At 56.5% G+C, this 19992-nt stretch overlaps 1 protein-coding gene and 4 non-coding genes across 6 annotated transcripts in view; 2 read left to right on the plus strand and 3 right to left on the minus strand.

The window, feature by feature from the left end:
- POGK (pogo transposable element derived with KRAB domain) overlaps nucleotides 1-3088 on the minus strand; it is a 10068-nt gene extending 6980 nt beyond the window's left edge. Inside the window, exons 1-2 of one of the 2 annotated variants that reach the window (XM_055120176.1) lie at nucleotides 2961-3088; nucleotides 1557-1687 (exon numbers count right to left, since the gene is read on the minus strand). In XM_055120176.1, coding sequence (XP_054976151.1) covers nucleotides 1557-1685 — 129 coding nt within the window. In that variant the 5' untranslated portion in view covers nucleotides 1686-1687; nucleotides 2961-3088. Of the gene's footprint in view, nucleotides 1-1556; nucleotides 1688-2880 lie in introns of both variants that reach the window. The other variant, XM_055120177.1, reaches the window with a different exon arrangement.
- A 7841-nt stretch (nucleotides 3089-10929) lies between these two features.
- Nucleotides 10930-11001, plus strand: TRNAG-UCC (transfer RNA glycine (anticodon UCC)). The gene has a single exon. It is a non-coding gene; the product is annotated as a tRNA-Gly (tRNA).
- Nucleotides 11002-11702: 701 nt separating this feature from the next.
- On the plus strand, nucleotides 11703-11774 carry TRNAG-UCC (transfer RNA glycine (anticodon UCC)). Its single transcript has one exon. It is a non-coding gene; the product is annotated as a tRNA-Gly (tRNA).
- Nucleotides 11775-17659: 5885 nt separating this feature from the next.
- Nucleotides 17660-17731, minus strand: TRNAG-UCC (transfer RNA glycine (anticodon UCC)). The gene has a single exon. It is a non-coding gene; the product is annotated as a tRNA-Gly (tRNA).
- Nucleotides 17732-18432: 701 nt separating this feature from the next.
- TRNAG-UCC (transfer RNA glycine (anticodon UCC)) lies at nucleotides 18433-18504 on the minus strand. The gene has a single exon. It is a non-coding gene; the product is annotated as a tRNA-Gly (tRNA).
- Nucleotides 18505-19992: the final 1488 nt, after the last annotated feature.

Below are 19992 nucleotides of genomic sequence, written 5' to 3' on the forward strand. Positions count from 1 at the left end.
CAGTGCTCAGGGCGGACTCGTGACTCTGTGCTCAGAGACCCCTTCTGGTGGGGCTCTCGGGGGACCCTATGGGATGCTGGGGATCGAACCTGGGTAGGCCGCCTGCAAGGCAGATGCCCTCCCCGCTGTGCTGTCGCTCCGGCCCCTGCACTTGGACGTTTCTTTTTTTTTTTTCTTTTTGGGTCACACCCGGCGATGCACAGGGGTTCCTCCTGGCTCTGCACTCAGGAATTACTCCTGGCAGTGCTTGGGGGACCCTATGGGATGCCGGGGATCCAACCTGGGTCAGCCGCGTGCAAGGCCAACGCGCTCCCCACTGTGCTATCGCTCCATTCCCCTGCACTTGGACGTTTCTGAGCTGACCCCAACCCTGTCGCACTCCACGGCCAGGAGTTTCCACAGTCCCTGCTGCTGGCCCCCCAGAGGGCCCCCGGGATCCCGGAAGCAGAAGCCCTGACCTGGAGCCGCCCTCCGGGAGGGCCACGCCCCGGTTTATTTACCAGGCCACCCTCACCCTCGGCTAACAAAGGCCTCTCAGGGGCCCAGCGACTCCCCTCACCTCCTCTGCACCGCCCCCCACGGCCGGGTCCCCAGCCTGCCCCGTGAGCACTGAGACAAGCCCCCACCCTGATGTCTGATCACCCCCGCTGCCTCCTGCAAGAATCCGGCTAAGTCAGCCGAGCGAGACGCCTCCTGGCCTCACCCCTGCACCTCCCCAGCTGCTCCGGCCTCCGAGCGGTGACCACAGGGGCCCGAGCCACAGCACAGCACGGCGGGCGGGGGGTTGGCCTTGCACGCGGCCAACCCGGGCTCGATCCCCGGCCTCATCCCCTAGGGTCTCCCGAGCACCGCCAGGAGTGAGCCCTGAGTGCAGAGCCAGGAGTCAGCCCTGAGCACCGCCGGGTGTGGCCCCTTCAATAATAATAACAATAATAATAATGATAATAATAATAATAAATAACAATAATATAATAATAATAGGGCTGAAGCAATAGCACAGCGGGTAGGGCGTTTGCCTTGCACGTGGCCGACCCGGGTTCGAATCCCAGCATCCCATAGGGTCCCCTGAGCACCGCCAGGAGTAATTCCTGAGTGCAGAGCCAGGAGTAACCCCTGTGCATCGCCAGGTGTGACCCAAAAAGAAATAATAATAATAATAATAATAATAATAATAATAATAAATAAACTAGCCCCCCCATGACCAGAATCTTGAATCCGAGCTCTCGTCTCTCTAACCCTCACCACCTGGTCCCCCACCTGGACGGCGCCTTCACCCTTGTCCTGCACACAAACCAGTGACCCTGGCAGGGCCCAGGGAGGGCCTGGCTGAGTCAGGGGGACAGTGCTGGCCAGCCCGGCCCTGAGTCTGTTCTGGAAACAGCTTCTCCCTCCTCCGTGACTTTTAAAGCCACAGGACGCTTTTTTTCAGGAATGCAAACACATGGGAACAGGGGCGGGCTATTTTGACTTCCTCTGCCGGACATCGGGGCTCCCCAGGAGCCTGGCCGGGGTGGCGGGTGGGCTTTGGGGGTCCCAGGCTCTGCCCCTCCACTCACCCAGCCGCCCTGGGAGCAGATGCGGACTTTCTGCGTGTCTGCGGGGGCGTCCTGCAGTTCCAGATTCTCAACTGTGGATTCTTCCTCTTCCTTCAGCGCCAGCTGGAAGGGGTGGGCTGCCGGCTCCATCTCTGAGAGCGAGACGCAGGCGGGAGAGTGAGGCACCTGGCTGACCAGTGGCCTCGCCGCGAGCCTACCCGGGAGGGGACAGGCCGGACAGCGGGGAAGGCGCTGGCCTTGCACACTTTTCCATCCCTGGCACCGAGCAGGCAGGACCCCTGACGCCCCCGGTGTGGTGCCCAAAACTGAAATAAAAGTAATCCCCTGCTGGGGCTAGAGCGATAGCACAGCGCATAGGGCGTTTGCCTTGCCCGCAGCTGACCCGGGTTCGATTCCCAGCATCCCATAGGGTCCCCCGAGCACTGCCAGGAGTAATTCCTGAGTGCATGAGCCAGGAGTGACCCCTGTGCATCGCCGGGTGGGACCCCAAAACAAACAAACAAAAAAAGTAATCCACTGCTGAACCTACACTGAGGGGCTGGAAGAGAGGAAAGGGAGAACGTGGGACATGAAGGGACATGAAGGGTCTCTAAGGGACCCTGTGCCCAGCTGCCCCCACGCACTTGCAGGCTCCAGAACTCCAATGCGCACGCACGCACCAACAGAACGGCCAGGAGGCCGGGGACCAGCAACGGAGGCCCGGACCGGCCCAGGGTGGTCCGTGCTGGGGCCGCCCCACTGGCCACCAGAGACCAGGCCACCTGCTCCCGGGGACACCTGGCCCGGAAGCCATCGCCTGCGTTCCCCAAACTCTCCATCAAGGCTGCTGAACAGGGGGGCTGTCCCCGCCCGGGTAGGGGGGAGAGGTGGGGAGACGCCCCTGACTCCCAGGGAAGCGCTGGGCGGCCTGTGGGCAGCGACTGTCCCTCCTGCGGGGCTGGCGGCCAGCACAAAGGGCGCGCGCGAGTTCCCAAGGTGTGAGGCCGGGATGCAGCCCGGGGGGTCCCCCGAGGTCCCCCTCTCCGCCTCCCCGAGTTCAAAGCCGGCTACGCAAGCTCCGCCGCGGGGGCCCGGGGGACGGGGCGGGGCGGGTGCCCGCGGCTGGGGGGGCCTTAACTTGGTCCCCACCCCCAGGAGGGGCCGGGGCGGCGCCTCCCCCAAGGTGCCCAGGGCCCGGCCCGGAGCGTCCCCGCGTCCCCGCGTCCCCGCCCCGTGGCGCTCCGGCTCTCCACCATCTTGTCCCGCCTCCCCGGCCCCGGCCTGCGACCCCCGGCCCGCGCCCCCGCGCGCCCCCCGGGCCCCCCACGCCCCGGGCCCCGCGCACCTGCCCGCGCCGCCCCCCGCGGGCCGCAACAAAGGAGCCGCGCGCCCCGCGCGCCCCCCGCGCGCCCGCCCCGGACTCACCACCCGGGGGGCGCGGGGCGCGCCCAGGCCCGGACCCCGCTGTCAGCGGCGCGCTGCCCCCCGGGAGCGGCGGGGACACGTGGTGGCGGAGGGAGGGTCGGCAGCGGAGGGTGTTGGGAGGCCGGGGCGGAGCGCGGCTGATGTCAGGCTCCCCCCGCCTCCTCCCTGCCCGCCGGGACGCCGCCTCCTTCCTCCCGGGGCGTGGGCAGCCGCGGCCCCGGAGACCCCAGCGGGGACCCCCGCTCCCAAGGGCGCGGGAGACGCTTGGCCAGAAGGCCAGAGACGGGGGCGCGGGGAGCGGGGGCGCCTGGAACCGTTCCCGGGGAGGGGAGGGGAGGGGAGGGGCTTGGTTTTGGTTAAGAAAAATAATACATATGTGTAGGTCTGGATTAAAATGTAAAATATAAGTGTATGTTTTCTATATGCATACATGTAAATGGAGGCTGTAAAATGATATATTTTATGTAAATAATATATAAATAATTCTAGGGGCCCGAGCAATAGTACAGCGTTTGCACCGCGATCGTACAGTTGGCCTTGCACGTGGCCATCTCCGGTTCGATCCCCTGCATCCCATAGGTCCCCCGACCACCGTCAGGAGTGATTCCTGAGCGCAGGCCAAGAATAAGACCTGAGCACCGCAGGGTGTGCTGGCCCTGCCCCACAAAAAATAATAATAATAACTGTAGGAACTGGAGAATACAGAGAGAAGTAAAGGCACTTGCCCTGCGCGATGCTCACCCTACTTTGATCCCCTACACCCATATGGGCCCCCAAGGCAAGGCCCCTGCCAGGAGTGATCCCTTAGCAAAGAGCCAGGAAGTAAGCTCTGAGCACCATTGGGTGTGCCCCCCTACCCCCCAAACAAAACAGAGCATATATAAATTCACTCCTTTGCAGATCAGAATCAACTTCTGCCAATCAAATTCAACATTTGACAAACCAAATTCACCTCTTTGCACTCCAAGTTGACCCTTTCACATTCCCCTTTCTGCACTCCAATACACATTGCCTTTGTGCTAATCAAATTCACTCCTTAGCTGAGAAAGTTACCCTTCTGGCAGATCAAATTCACCTTTTTTGCACTCCAAATTCACTCTTTTTTTTTTTTTTTTTTTGCTTTTTGGGTCACACCCGGCAATGCACAGGGGTCATTCCTGGCTCATGCACTCAGGAATTACCCCTGGCGGTGCTCAGGGGACCATATGGGATGCTGGGATTCGAACCCGGGTCGGCCGCGTGCAAGGCAAACGCCCTACCCGCTGTGCTATTGCTCCAGCCCCTCCAAATTCACTCTTTTGCAAACGGATTTTCCCCTTTTACAGATCAAACTTTCCCACAAAATATGTTAAGCCTTGTAATACAAATAAATCTGGCATGAAAAAGAAAATAGCTCCTTGGCTCACACCCACCAACGCTCAGGGGTTACTCCTGGCTCTGCACTCAGGAATCACTCCTGGTGGTGCTCGGGGGACCATCGGGGATGCTGGGGATTGAACCCTGGTCAGCCGCCTGCAAGGCAAACGCCCTCTCCACTATACTATTGCTCCAACCTTGGTATGTAAATACTAAAATTAAACATTTATTGCATTTATATAGTAAACAAGATGCCTATTTAATACCACTGTCACTGTCACTGTCATCCCGTTGTTCATGAATTTGCTCAAGCAAGCACCAGTAATGTCTCCATTGTGAGACTTCTTGTTACTGTTTTTGGCATATCGAACACGCCACGGGTAGCTTGCCAGGCTCTGCCATGCGGGCGGGATACTCTCGATAGCTTGCCGGGCTCTCCGAGAGGGATGGAGGAATTGAACCTGGGTCAGCTGCGTGCAAGGCAAATGCCCTACCTGCTGTTCTATCCCTCCAGTCCAGGAACTAGGGTATTTCACACCAGAAATAGTTATTAGAAACTTCACTTATAACAATTCTCCCAATGCTCATGGGAATTGCACATATATATTCATAATATAATTATGACAACCTGAAGGTGTCGTCGTTGCAACAGAAAGATTGATATCATCTGCTACATGTTCATAGTTTGAAGGATCAACTAAAATATTTTTTTTTTTTGCTTTTTGGGTCACACCTGGCGATGCACAGGGGTTACTCCTGGCTCTGAACTCAGGAATCACCCCTGGCGGTGCTCAGGGGACCATATGGGATGCTGGGAATCGAACCCGGGTCGGCCGCATGCAAGGCAAACGCCCTACCCGCTGTGCTATTGTTCCAGCCCCAACCAAAGTATTTCTTGTTCAGAACTTAATTTTTGTTTTTGTTCTTATTTTGCTTTTTGGGTCACACCCGGTGATGCTCAGGGCTGACTCCTGGCTCTGCACTCAGGAATTACCCCTGGTGGTGCTCAGGGGGTCATATGGGATGCTGGGGATGGAACCCGGGTTGGCCGCATGCAAGGCAAACACCCTCCCCGCTGTGCTATCGCTCCAGCCCCTGTTTTTGTTCTTATTTGGGGCCACACTCCTGCCTCTGCACTCAGGGTTCACTCCTGGTAAGGGTCGTGGACCCTATGGAACTCCGGGATCCAACTCATGTCGGCTGCGTGCAAGCCAAACGCCTGGCCTGGGTTCCAGTCCAGAAATTAATTTTTTTTTCATTCCTTCCCTGGGCTTTATCATTGGAGAGGAGGTGTGAGCGGAGGAGACAGTCTGTTCTCCCACCGCCCAGGACTGTGGAGAACCCGTTGATCTTTAACTACTGGGCTAATGCCACAGTGAAGTTAAACATCAGGGACTCGGTATATATTTGCCAACAAGTTCTGGTCAGTCATTAGCAGCGGCTGTTTGCAAAGCTGGGCTGAGTCCAGGTTTGCAGACTTCCCCGGGCTTCAGCCCCACCCCCACCCTGGGTCCGAGGCCCAGGGGAGCTAAGTTTGCAGGAAGGTCACCTGAGGAGTGGCTCGTCACTAGGGAAGGCCGTGCCGAGGGTCCACATATGGAGCAAAATTGTTTTTTATTTATTTTATTTTTTATAAAGTCTCTTGCCCCTGTGCCTGGCTGTCTTCCCCGGGGCCCCTTGGAGGGGGTGGGCTTTAGTTTCCCTCCCTGCCCCGAGCAGAGCTCTCAAGGCCAAAGACCTCCGGAACCCAGCCACAGCCATGCTCAAGGCCCCTCTCCACACATTTGGACGAGCCTCACGCACGAAGGAACTGGCAGAGGAACACAGGTGTGTGGGACCCGGGGCTGAGACCTCCAAGCCTGCTCAGATCGGGATTGGGCCTCATTCCGCCCAGATTTCCCATTTTCCAGTAGTTAGGCGGTTACACCCAGGGACTGCCCCCGGCGCCGTGTAATCCCACAACGGCCAACATCCACAGACTATAAAACCAAGCTCCCAGAAGCACGTGGCCACTTTGTGGCTGCACGACATCTTATAACCTAGTTCTCCCTCTGGGAGAACCTGGTAAGCTATCAAGAGTTTCTGCCCCCATGGGAGAGTCTCACAAACTCCCCATGGCGTATCCATATGCCAAAACCAGTAACAATGATGGGCCTCATTCCCCTGACCCTGAAAGAGCCTCCAACGTGGCACCATTGGGAAGGACGAGTAAAGAGAGGCTTCTAAAATCTCAGGGCTAGGACGAATGGAGATGTTACTGAGACTGCTGAGAAATTTGATGATCAACGGGATGATGATGATGATGATGATGATGATGATGATGATGATGATGATGATGATGATGATTTTTTATTTTTTGCTTTTTGGGTCCCACCCAGCGATGCTCAGGGGTTACTCCTGGCCCTGCACTCAGGAATTACTCCTGGCGGTGCTCAGGGGACCATATGGGATGCTGGGAATCGAACCCGGGTCGGCCGCATGCAAGGCAAATGCCCGCCCTGCTGTGCTATTGCTCTCCTCCCCCAAAGTTGCTATTTAATATTAATCATTATTTTTACATTGGGGCTGGAAAGATGGTTCAGCAGGCCAGGGACTTGCCTGCTGGCACTCAGCTGACCCGGGTTCAATCTCTGGCAATGCCTATGGTCCCCTGAGCCTACCAGGAATGATCCCTGAGCACAGAGTCAGGAGTAAGTCCTGAGCACCAGTGGATGTGGCCCCAAAACAGAAAAATAAGTTTTTCTTTTTGCTTCAAGGCCATACCCAGTGGGGCTCAGGACTTACTCATGGCTCTGTGCTCAGGGATCACTCGTGACGGTGCTCAGGGAACCCTATGGGATGCTGGATGTGTATTCAAAAAAATGAATATAAGGCTGGAGCAATAGCACAGTGGGTGGGTTGCCTTGCACGCGGCTGACCTGGGTTCGATTCCCAGCATCCCATAGGGTCCCCTGAGCACTGCCAGGAGTGATTCCTGAGTGCAGAGCCAGGAGTCAGACCTGAGCATCACTGGATGTGGCCCAAAAGGAAAAAAAAAATGAATACGAAGTCACAGTGCTCTCTCGCCACCTGTGTTCGGTGGTCTCGGGCCACTTCCCCCACAGGGGCTACTCCTCACTCATGCACTCAGGAATTACTCCTGGTGGTGTTCGGGGGACCCTATGGGGTGCTGGGAATGGAACCCGGGTCGGCTGCGTACAAGGCAAATGCCCTACTTACTGTGCTATCATCCAGCCCCTATAAAATTATTTTTTCTTTTTCTTTTTTTGTGCCCCTATACAATTATTAAAATGTTAAAATTATTTTAAAAATTTAAATTTTAATAAAAATTATTAAATTTTATTTTTATTAAATGTTAGTAAAATATTAAAATTATTAAAATGTAAGAACAATGATCTTTAGCAAGCATTGCTGTAGTTTAGGGCACATGTTTATAATAGCATTAATGTTTCCAGCCCTGATGTACACTGTTGCTTTACCTCACGCCTGCCGAAGTGGCCCTCACTGGCCTTTGTCAATGAGCTTCCGGTTCAGCTACTCACCCACTCACCATCCCCCCACCCCACTTACTCCATGATCTGGGCTCTGGAATCCAGGGCAAACACTAGTCATTGTTTGCACTCTCCATCTCCTTACTTTGCTTCTCTGTGGAGCTCAGATGAGCGAGACCATCTGGTGACTGTCACCCCCCCCCCCCACTACCATGACACCCTCCAGACCCAACCAAGGTGCCAGCGGGGAACAGCTGACTTCATCTTTCCTCCTCCTTCCCCCAACTCACCACTTCCCGACCCACCCCCTCCTCCTCTCTCCTCCAAGTCGCCAAGTATTTCGCTCAGTATTTTGCATTTGAGTGACAAGTTCTGTCTCACAGGAAGGAAGGAAGGAAGGAAGGAAGGAAGGAAGGAAGGAAGGAAGGAAGGAAGGAAGGAAGGAAGGAAGGAAGGAAGGAAGGAAGGAAGGAAGGCTCTCTTTTCATCCCTTTCATCCTCCATTTTCTGGATATTAGAACGCTCTGCGTGGGTTCCCTGACATATAAAACTCTGTGCAGCAACTTGCCATTCTCTCTTTGGCCTTGTTTTGTTTTTTCTTTGTTTGGGGCCACACCTGGTGATGCTTAGGAATTCCTCCTGGCTCTGAGCACAGGGATCACCCCTGGAAGGGCTCAGCGACTCATATGGGACCCCAAGATTGAACCTGGTTGGCCACACACAAGATCAGCACCCTCCCCGCTGTCCTATCACTCAAATTCTGAAAGTTTGGTTTTGTTTGGGGGCTATACCTGGTGATGCTCAGGGCTGACTCCTGGCTCTGCACACAATAATTAATTACTCCTGTCGGTGCTTGAGGGACCCTATGGGATGCCAGGGATCGAACCTGGGTCCACTGCATGCAAGGTGAACACTCTCCTCACTGGGCCTCTATTTCAGTTTGTTTGGAGGTGGGAGCACTGAGAGTTACTGACCCAGTGTCCACTCCTGGGGGGGCGGTGTTCAGGTGCCCGATGCCAGGGATTGAATCTGTGTCTCCCAGTTTCCCACATGCAAAGTTTGGGTCCCAGCTCTTTGAGCTATCCCCAGGGGACCCCCCACACACCCTGACAAATAAACAATTTTTTTGGTCTGGTTCTAGGTTTTGAGCTTTGAGCATGGTCTCACACATGCTGCATTCTAGCCCCCTCGTGAGCACATACTACCTAGCCAGGTGTGTACGGGTTGTTTGTCTCAGACCTAAGTCTTGCTTATCCTAAAGACCGGATAGAAGGCAGGGCCGCTGGGACTCAGCCCCTCACCAGCCAAGGGCTCCACCAACGGGTTCCTTGAAGAGGATGAAGGGAGAAGGAAAATTCCTGGGAGGTTTCCCCAGGAGGAGGATGGCAGACAGTTATTAAACCCGCCCTGGGTGGTTTAGTAACTCACCTAACACAGGTGAGTTAGGGCAAGAAAGGGGAACGCTCAGAAGTTGGAATAAAGGAAAGCTTTTCTTTCTTTTCCTTTCTTTTCTTTCTTTCTTTCTCCTTCCTTCCTTCCTTCTCCTTCCTTCTCTCCTTTCTTCCTTCTGTCCTTCCTTCTCTCTTCTCTCCTTCCTTCCTTCCTTCCTTCCTTCCTTCCTTCCTTCCTTCCTTCCTTCCTTCCTTCCTTCCTTCCTTCCTTCCTTCCTTCTTCTTCCTTCTCTCTTCTCTCCTCCTTCCTTCCTTCCTTCCTTCCTTCCTTCCTTCCTTCCTTCCTTCCTTCCTTCCTTCCTTCCTTCCTTCCTTCCTTCCTTCCTTTCTTCCTTCCTTCCTGTTACTCCTGGCTCTGCACTCAAGAACCACTCCTGGCGTTGCTTGGGGGACCCTATGGGATGCGGGGGATTCAACTCAGGTCGGCTGCGTGTAAGTCAAACACTCTCCCCGCTGTCCTATCACTCCGGCCCAACAAAGGACAACTTTGGGGGAGAAACCTGACCTTGCTCAGAACCTTGAACCTGTGATTCTACCTGACCTTTGGCAAATCACTGGAGTGTCCTCTCTTGCTCTTCCAAAGGTGCTTTCCTTGGGGCTGGAGCGATAGAACAGCAGGTAGGGTATTTGCCTTGCACTCGGCTGACCCGGATTTGATTCCCAGCATCCCATAGGGTCCCCTGAGCACCACAGGAGTGATTCCTGAGTGCAGAGCCAGGAGTAACCCCTGTGCATCACTGGGTGTGATCCCCGCCCCCAAAAATGGCGCCTTCCTTTTGGGGCTGGAGCAATAGCACAGCGGGGAGGGCATTTGCCTTGCACGCGGCCGACCCAGGTTCGATTCCCAGCATCCCATATGGTCCCCTGGGCACCACCAGGAGTAATTCCTGTGCACCGCCGGGTGTGACCCAAAAAGCAAAAAAAAAAAAAAAAAAAAAAGGCGCCTTCCTAGAGGACTTCGAGGTGACTTCAAAGGGGACATTTGCCAGTTCAAGGACGAAGCAGAAAGATGCAAATCTTCTCCCGGGCCAGCATGCTGTGGGGGTCAGGCTGCAGCTGCATTGCCTGCAGGCTCAGTTCTGACTCAGTGACTCTGAAGGGGCACCTCAAGCTCATGATTCTGCCACACCTCAGGGCAGTGGTTCCGGACCCGGAGAAGCCTTCTCTGGCCCCAGACTCTGAATGTAATACATGACCCCAAGCAGTGGCTGTCAGCAGCTACCCACGAGGGTCTGGTGACTCGTTATAGAGGGGCCCTTATGTGCCCACCAGGACCCCAGTCCCGCCCAGCTAGAACGTAGTGGGGGGTGGGGGAGCTGGAGCAATAGCACAGCGGGGACCGCATCTGCCTTGCACGCAGCGACCCGGGTTCGATTCCCATCATCCCATAGGGTCCCCTGAGCAACGCCAGGAGTAATTCCTGAGTGCATGAGCCAGGAGGAACCCTTGAGCATTGCCCGGTGTGGCCCAAAAGCCAAAAATAAAAAAAAAATAAAAAAAAATAAAGAACGTAGTGGGGGTGCTCTAGAAATCAAGCAATGGTGCCACAGGCAGTAGGGATTAAGTGGCGGAGTTTGGGGGAACCTGAGTGGGGCATGGGGACTGGGGGACCCTGGGCCGGCAGAGCCAGGCTGGCAGCCCAGGAGCGCGGCGCTCAGTGCCATCCCTGGCGCGTTGGTGGTATAGTGGTGAGCATAGCTGCCTTCCAAGCAGTTGACCCGGGTTCGATTCCCGGCCAACGCACGCCCTCTACCTTTTGAGCTTTTGCCGGCGCCCGCCTTTTGGACCTTCGGCGCCGGCGCCTCTGCAGGACTCGGGCGCAGAGACGCGGTGGGCGCTAGGGCAGGGCACACGCTCACCCCGGATCCCGCGCGGGGAGCCTCGGCCGCCCCCTCCCCTGCCTTTGCACCTCTGCATGGTCCTGAGAAGCGCGCGGGGACCCGGGACGCACCCACCCCCCACTGCAGGGGTCCCGCCAGTGCTGGGGTCTCTCCTGTCCGTCCCGGAGGCCGCCCCGCGCGCTCGCCGGCGCAGGGGTCGGGTGGGGGGCCCGGGTCCTCGGGGGGCGCCCTGCACCCTGCACCCGGCTCGCGGGAGACCGGCTTTCAGCCCCCTACTGGGGTGCACGCGCCCTCTCAGTCGCCCGATCTACCCCTGTGTCGCCGGGATCCCCGGCCCGGGGTCCTCCTGAGTCCCCAGGCTGCAGCCGAGGCCGCGCGCCCGGAGCGCGGCGCGGGAGGCTGGGGTGGGGGGCAAGGGCTCGTTTCGGGGTACAGGGCGCGCTCCAACAGGGTGAATAGGGGAGGCGACGGGGGGCGTCGGGGGTCCGGGGGCGCAGGCTGCAGGGGCGACGCGGGGCGGGCGGGGCGGCGGGGCGCGGCGCGGCGCGCCGGGCAGGGCGCGGTGCAGCCTCAGCAGCGCGTCTGAGCGAGCTGGAGCCGGCGGCGTTGGTGGTATAGTGGTGAGCATAGCTGCCTTCCAAGCAGTTGACCCGGGTTCGATTCCCGGCTAACGCACATCCTCTGCTTTTGAGCTTTTGCTTTTCCAGCCTTCTCCGCGGTCTGCAAGCGTAACCCCGCCGCGCCCCACAACCCTCTCCAGCTGCTGCCCAGTTAGTGAGACCCGGATCCTGCACCTTTGAAGGGAGAAATTGGGGTCTGTTTCCCTCCTTCGCCTGACCCATCCCGGCCAGTTCTTCCCTGTCCTAAACTGTACTTTGTATTTTTGTCAGACCTTAAAAAAAAAAAAAAATTTTTTTTTTTTGGGATCCCAAAGTCAGGAATCTTTCTGTCCTGTTTCCCCCATTTCTAGAATTTATAAATCACCGATTGCATTTCGGCCCTCTGTATAATTTGAGTTAATTTTTTGCACGTGGCATGAGAGAACATTTCTATTTGATTTCTCGGCACACAGACTATTCGCCTCACACCATTCGTGTCAAGGATCATAGGTTCACGGCTTTAACTTCCGCCGGGGTCCAAGGAGCAGGGGGCAGGAGGGCGCACTGGACGCTGCAGTCCAAGCAGGGAACAAAGGTCCTGGTGACTGTGTAGCAGTAAGTCACCCCAGGACACAGAGACTCCCCCCACCCGCACCCCCGAGACAAACCCCTGCCCTGTCCACAACCCTGTCCCAGGGGGCTGACATGAGACTGAGACCCCTTCCCCTTAGTGGGGCGTCAGGGGACTACATCTCCAGAGGAAGCAACTCCCAGCAGGAGAGAGAATGTGGGACCCCCAGGCATGGGAGCGTTTGTCCACATGGTGTGAGTTCAGAGTGTTGGGGTGCTGCCTCCCTGGCTATCCTAGCAGAGGAGCAAAGAGATGGGGGGGGCCACAGAATGAGGGTTAAAATGGCCCGTGCTAGGGGCTGGAGCGATAGCACAGTGGGTAGGGTGTTTGCCTTGCACACAGCCGACCCAGGTTCGATTCCCAGCATCCCATAGGGTCTCCTGAGCACCACCAGGAGTGATTCCTGAGCCAGGAGTAACCTCTGAGCATCGCCAGGTGTGACCCAAAAATCAAATAAAAATAAAATAAAAAATAAAATGGCCCGTGCTAGCATACTAGGGCACATCTGAGGGGCTTTGAGGTATAGGACTGCAGGTAGGAGTGACTGATCACTGACAGAGGGAAACCGTTTTGGTGGAGGCAGTTCTCATGGGGGGATTCACTCAAGGAGATGTTCTGTCTCCCAGGGACATTTATATGCTTTTCTCTTTCTCTTTCGTTGCACATACTGAACAATTTAGCTTACTTCTTATTAATACGTGCAGTTATTTGGATACACAGTAAGAGACAAAGATTCCAGAACTTAGTTCTCTGGGCTCTGAGGGCAAGCAAGACTTTTACCGTAAATCCCAGACTAAGTCCTCAGGCCAGTTCAGCTTGTCCTTCCCCCTAGGGACCCTGTTGCTTTTTTTTTTTTCTTTTTCTTTTCAGGTCACACCCGGCAATGCTCAGGACTTACTCCTGGCTCTGCACTTAGGAATCACTCCTGGTGGTGCTCAGGGGACCCTATGGGATGCCATGGATCGAAATCCCTCCAGACAATTACTAAAATATAAGAATTCCAAAATCTATCGTGGCCACATGACATTATGCTCTCCATAATCAGCAACAGAAAACAAATTATCTAATGATGCCTTTTGGGCAGGTCTGATTGTTGGGGGGAAATTCCAAATAATAATGGTGGGTCTTTGGTTGAAATATTGAATGTGATCAAAGTAAAGTGAGAGTAAAGTGGAAATCATCTGCCACACAGGCAGGGGGAGGGGTGGGATGGGGGTATACTGGGGTTCTTGGTGGTGGAAAATGTGCACTGGTGAAGGGATGGGTGTTTGATCATTTTATGACTGAGACTTTAACCTGAAAGCTTTGTAACTTCTCATTGTTATTCAATAAATAAAATAATAATAATAATAATAATAATAATAAATAATCAAATCGCATGGCAGAGCCTGGCAAGCTGTCTGTGGCATATCCGTTATGCAAAAAACAGTAACAAGTCTCACCATGGAGACGTTACTGGTGCCCGCTTGAGCAAATCGATGAACAATGGGACGACAGTGTTATCTTACAGTGTTATAATAATTAAAAAAAATATATATATATAGACAAGCCATCATTCAAAGCGGGTAGAGAGCCATCAGAGAGGGCCCAGAGAAGTAGCACTCACCCCTGTTCAAGCTCATCAGCCCAAGCTAAGGCACAGCCCACACCTCACCCCTGTCAGAACAGCTGCATTTTGCAATGCCGACTCCCCGCCCACCACCCACCCTCTCCCTCCCCCCTCCCCCCACTCTAGAACCCAGTTTCCCAAAACAATGCACGGGGGTGGGGGGGGTGGGGGGGAGGATTCGGTGGTGAAGCCTTCGGTGTTTATACAACAACTTTCAGCTCAATCACCTGCTGATCCAAACAGGAATAACCCCCCCGCTGGCCACCAGCAGGTGGATGCACAAGAGAACAGGTGTCCAGCCCCATGAGGGCAGCAGGACCAGGGGTATGGGGAATTCAAACCATCAGTGACTTCCTCAGACCCAAATCGAAGCGTCGTCGGACACGCCAGCCAATCAGAGAGCAGGAAGAACCAAGGGGCGGGGACACAGGATGGACCAAACTCAGGCCGCTGTGATGGGGATGGAAGGAGGGGTGCCCAGGTGGCAGCGGCAGCAGAGGGAAACAGTGGACAGGAAGCGGAGTGGTGGGCATTAGGGAAAAAGAGGCAGAGAGACCCACAGAAGAGAGAAAGCCGGAAGCTCTAGGCGGCCAGTGACCTCATCTGCAAACAGGTAGAAGAGCCAGTAACGGAGCAACTGTTTCAGCGAGAACCCCGACGGAGCGGCAACAGTGTCAGGAAGCGAAGGAGTCAAGTTTCCTACCTCAGGCGCCAGGTCCCGGGTTCCAGGGCCACAGTTCTGAGTAAACCCACAGGGAGACACACAGGCCCGCATCCTCCAGGGCCATGCAGTTCTGAAACGCAACACATTTTATTGTGTGTGGGGGAGTTGGTTTAGGGAACCACAGTATGCAGTGCTCAAAGGCCATTCCTGGCTCTGCCGAGAAGTGCTCAGGGATCAAACTGGGGGTAGCCCCATGCAATAACCCCGTGTTCTCTCTTCATTTTATTTATTTATTTACTTACTTATTTACTTATTTATTGCTTTATGGGTCATACCCGGCGATGCACAGGGGTTCCTCCTGGCTCTGCACTCAGGAATCACCCCTGGCGGTGCTCAGGGGACCCTATGGGATGCTGGGAATCGAACCCGGGTCGGCCGCGTGCAAGGCAAACGCCCTCCCCGCTGTGCTATCGCTCCAGCCCCTCTCTCTCCATTTTAGAGAAGTGAACCCCACCTTTGCGTATGAGTGAGGGCGCACAACACAAGGAACTGGACTCAGTTTCTCAGTCATTTTCCCACCCTGGCCCCCTTCCAACCTTCGTCCCTGAATCTTCTGCCAGGGACTACCATGGGCAATTTTGTTTTGTTTTTGTTTTTGCTTTTTGGGTCACACCCAGCAATGCACGGGGGTTACTCCTGGCTCTGCACTCAGGAATTACTCCTGGCGGTCCTCAGGGGACCATATGGGGTGCTGGGATTCGAACCCGGGTCGGCCGCGTGCAAGGCAAATGCCCTACCTGCTGTGCTATCACTCCAGCCCCTACCATGGGCAATTTTTAACCTCCCCAAAGCCCCCTTGGGATAAAAGCTAAATTTGCCTGTACATCCCCAGGACTGGTGACCTGATTCAGCCCAGGCCCCCTCAGCCGGCCCAGGCACCGTGGGCACCGCCCTGCTCCTTACTCCAGCCCTTGGACACTTCCAGGAGGTAACACCAAGGTTCTTCTGTTTGTTTAGCTTCTTTTTGTTTGGGGACCAACGGTGATGCTCAGGGGTTACTCCTGGCTCTGCACTCAGACACCCCATCTATACAGAGAACACTACCCTGTGCGTTCAAAAAATGAATACGGGGGGAGAGGGGGCTGGAGCGATAGCACAGTGGTTAGGACGTTTGCCTTGCACGCGGCCGACCCAGATTCGATTCCTAGCATCCCATTGGGTCCCCTGAGCACCGCCAGGAATGATTCCTGAGTGCAGAGCCAGGAGTATCCCCTGTGCAACACCGCGTGTGACCTGAAAAAAAAAAAAAGCAAAAAACAAAAATTCACCGTGGCCTGTGCTCAGGGGCAAGGCTGAGGGATTCGAGGGCATTAGACCTTTTGCGAGGCTGCCAGAGACGAAACACAGGCATCAGAGCTCAGGCCCTGACGCTTCTCCCTTTCTGGAACATTCCTTTGTTGGTTTTGGTATGACGCAGGCGCACAGGAGCGGCAAGCAAACAGGAGGGCATCTACGTCTACAGAATCTGGGGGAGTCGGACCCCAGATATTAGGGCAGGCTTTTAGGCTCCGCCAGAAATGCTCAGACAGACAAACAAACTTGCCAAGTGACCGTTCCGCTGTCTCCTCGCCGTAACGCTTCATGGACCATCAGTGGCTGCCATGGGAACATGGTTTAATGAACACAAATCAGTGCCACCTGCATGCACAAGTGAAGGGTGGGACGGCCGGCGTTTCCCCAGGCCATGAGCAGAGCAGGACTTCCTGAGATGTCCCCCTCCTCCCTTCCCAGACTGAACCTTAGGGTCTCTTAGTCCTAGGGGACTTATTTCCTTGTGGGTAGCATGAAAACAAAACAAAACAAAACAAAAAACAAAAACAAACAAACAAAAAAAACACCTGCATTATCTTCTACTGAATCTCCCATTTGTTTGTTTCTATTTTTAGCCACACCAGGTGGTGCTCAGGGATCACTCCCAGCTCTGTGCTCAGGGCTCACTCCTGGCAGCGTTCAGGGAAATAGATGAGATGCTGGCGTGTGAACCTGGTCGCCTGCGTGTAAGGCAAGTGTCCTAACGTCTGTGTTACTATTGCTCCAGCCCGGCCTTCATCCTGTGCCCAAGCCCCAGAGTCCCAGACGGGAAGCTGTCTCGGGGCTCCCTGCAGTCCCACCCACCAGAAGGTCTGCGGTGGAGACCCCCGCAACTCCGAAAAGCCCGGTTTGGAGCTGCATTTTCCTGGATCTGAGATTAGTACCGCGGGTCATTGACGGAGACAGACTACGGCCGCAGACAGCAAACCCCCCTGAATGCATCCGGGGGAGCCCAATCCAGTCCCCAGCCCAGGGGGTACCCCAGCACCACTGGCAGGACCACCAGCAAAAAGAGTCTCTGGGGACTGGAGCGATAGCACAGCGGGGAGGGCGTTTGCCTTGCACGCGGCCGACCCGGGTTCGATCCCCGGGCTCCCGAGCACTGCCAGGAGTGATTCCTGAGTGCAGAGCCAGGAGTAACCCCTGAGCATCGCTGGGTGTGACCCCCACCCAAAAAAAAAGAAAAAAAATGTCTCTGATCTGACCCCCCAAACAATAGAGAAGTGACTGTTTCCGCCAGGGGCCAGGGGTGAGGACGCCAGGGGGACACTAGGGCACTTTAATAAGTGCAAAGAGTGACCCCAACTTGGTACAAGGATTAAAGCACAAGCCATTTACTGGTTAGAGCCCCAGCCTCACACGTGGTCCCCCCCCCCCCCCCCCCCCCCCCCGGCATCGCCAGGAGTGACAGTCAAGGGACCCCTCCCACAAAAACAAGTAAGGATGCACCGGAAGTACCCCGCTGAGGGGTTCAAAAGCAGACGGTGTGGGGCTGGAGCGATAGCACAGCGGGTAGGGCGTTTGCCTTGCACGCGGCCGACCTGGGTTCGATCCCCAGCATCCCATATGGTCCCCTGAGCACCGCCAGGAGTAACTCCTGAGTGCAAAGCCAGGAGTAACCCCTGTGCATCGCCGGGTGAGACCCAAAAAGCAAAAAAAAAAAAAAAAAAAAAAAAGCAGACGGTGTGCGTTGGCCGGGAATCGAACCCGGGTCAACTGCTTGGAAGGCAGCTATGCTCACCACTATACCACCAACGCCGCCGGCTCCAGCTCGCTCAGACGCGCTGCTGAGGCTGCACCGCGCCCTGCCCGGCGCGCCGCGCCGCGCCCCGCCGCCCCGCCCGCCCCGCGTCGCCCCTGCAGCCTGCGCCCCCGGACCCCCGACGCCCCCCGTCGCCTCCCCTATTCACCCTGTTGGAGCGCGCCCTGTACCCCGAAACGAGCCCTTGCCCCCCACCCCAGCCTCCCGCGCCGCGCTCCGGGCGCGCGGCCTCGGCTGCAGCCTGGGGACTCAGGAGGACCCCGGGCCGGGGATCCCGGCGACACAGGGGTAGATCGGGCGACTGAGAGGGCGCGTGCACCCCAGTAGGGGGCTGAAAGCCGGTCTCCCGCGAGCCGGGTGCAGGGTGCAGGGCGCCCCCCGAGGACCCGGGCCCCCCACCCGACCCCTGCGCCGGCGAGCGCGCGGGGCGGCCTCCGGGACGGACAGGAGAGACCCCAGCACTGGCGGGACCCCTGCAGTGGGGGGTGGGTGCGTCCCGGGTCCCCGCGCGCTTCTCAGGACCATGCAGAGGTGCAAAGGCTGGGGAGGGGGCGGCCGAGGCTCCCCGCGCGGGATCCGGGGTGAGCGTGTGCCCTGCCCTGGCGCCCACCGCGTCTCTGCGCCCGAGTCCTGCAGAGGCGCCGGCGCCGAAGGTCCAAAAGGCGGGCGCCGGCAAAAGCTCAAAAGGTAGAGGGCGTGCGTTGGCCGGGAATCGAACCCGGGTCAACTGCTTGGAAGGCAGCTATGCTCACCACTATACCACCAACGCGCCAGGGATGGGACTGGGCGCCGCGCTCCTGGGTTACAGCCGGCCCCGGGACCCAATGCGCACCCTGTGTGCGCCCCCTGCGCGGGCGTCGCGGGGGACAAGAAGGGCGTCTGCACCCCCGTGGGCAGCGGAACCCCTTTCCTGTGTGAGAGTCGGGGACTCTCTCCGACTCTCGCTGACCCGGGGACCCCCTTCCACCTCCATCGCCCACCCCTGCCCCCCACCAGGCCGGCCCCCGCACCTGGAACCGTGCGTGTCCCCGTGGAGAGGCGAGAAGCTGCTGAGAAGAGCTTCTGAGTGTTCCCAGCCCGAACTGCAGCCTGAGTCTCTCTCCAGACACACCCACCTCGGGGAAGGTCCCCGGGTGCCCCCTGTCCTTTGGGGCCCCGGCCAGAGCCCACCAAGCCCCCTTGATTACTTTGACTCCTGCTTTTGCATCGGTGCTCCAAAATGAGATCCCCGCCCCCACGCACCCCCCCCCCTCTCCTGGTGCGCTTCCTGGCGCTCCTGTGACCAGGTAGAGACCCACATTGACCCAGGACCCCACCCAGAGTCAGCGCCTCTGGTTACCACATGTGGGGCTGGGGGCTGGAGGGAAGGGGGCTGGCACTCCTGTCGGGGTCCCATCTACGGAGCTATTATGCTCTAATCATTTAATATAAGGCTATACTGAACATCTTTTTTTTTTTTTTTTTGCTTTTTTGGGTCACACCCGACGATGCACAGGGATGTTATTCCTGGCTTTGCACTCAGGAATCACTCCTGGCGGTGCTCAGGGGACCCTATGGGAAGCTGGGAATCGAACCCGGATCGGCCGCGTGCAAGGCAAATGCCCTACCCGCTGTGCTATCACTTCAGCCCCATGAACATCTATTTTTGTTATTATATTTTTGGGTTTGGGGCCACACCACTGGACAGAACTTAGGGCTTACTCCTGGCTCTGCATTCAGGGATCACTCCTGGCACTGTTTGGGGGACCCTAAGGGATATCAGGGATCTTGAACCCGGCTTGGCTATGTGCAAGGCAAACACCCTCCCCTGTCCTAATTTCTATTTTTTTGGGGGGTCACACCCGGCGATGCACGGGGGTTACTTCTGGCTCTGCACTCAGGAATCACTCCTGGCGGTGCTCAGGGGACCCTATGGGATGCTGGGAATGGAACCCGGGTCAGCCGTGTGCAAGGCAAATGCCCTCCCCGCTGTGCTATGACTGCAACCCCCTCCAAATTTCTATTTTAAAATATCTTTAAAAAATTGAATCACGGGGCTGGAGAGATAGCAGTGTGGAGGGCATTTGCCTTGCACGCGGCCGACCTGGGTTCGATTCCCTGCATCCCATAGGGTCCCCTGAGCACCGCCAGGAGTGGTTCCTGAGTGTAGAGCCAGGAGTAACCCCTGTGCATCGCCAAGTATGACCCAAAATGCAAAAAAAAAAAAACAAAAACAAAAAACACAAAAACCCCCCAAAATGGAATCACTACGAGATAC

The sequence above is a fragment of the Sorex araneus genome, chromosome X (genome assembly GCF_027595985.1).
Source record: "Sorex araneus isolate mSorAra2 chromosome X, mSorAra2.pri, whole genome shotgun sequence".
NCBI lineage: Eukaryota > Metazoa > Chordata > Mammalia > Eulipotyphla > Soricidae > Sorex > Sorex araneus.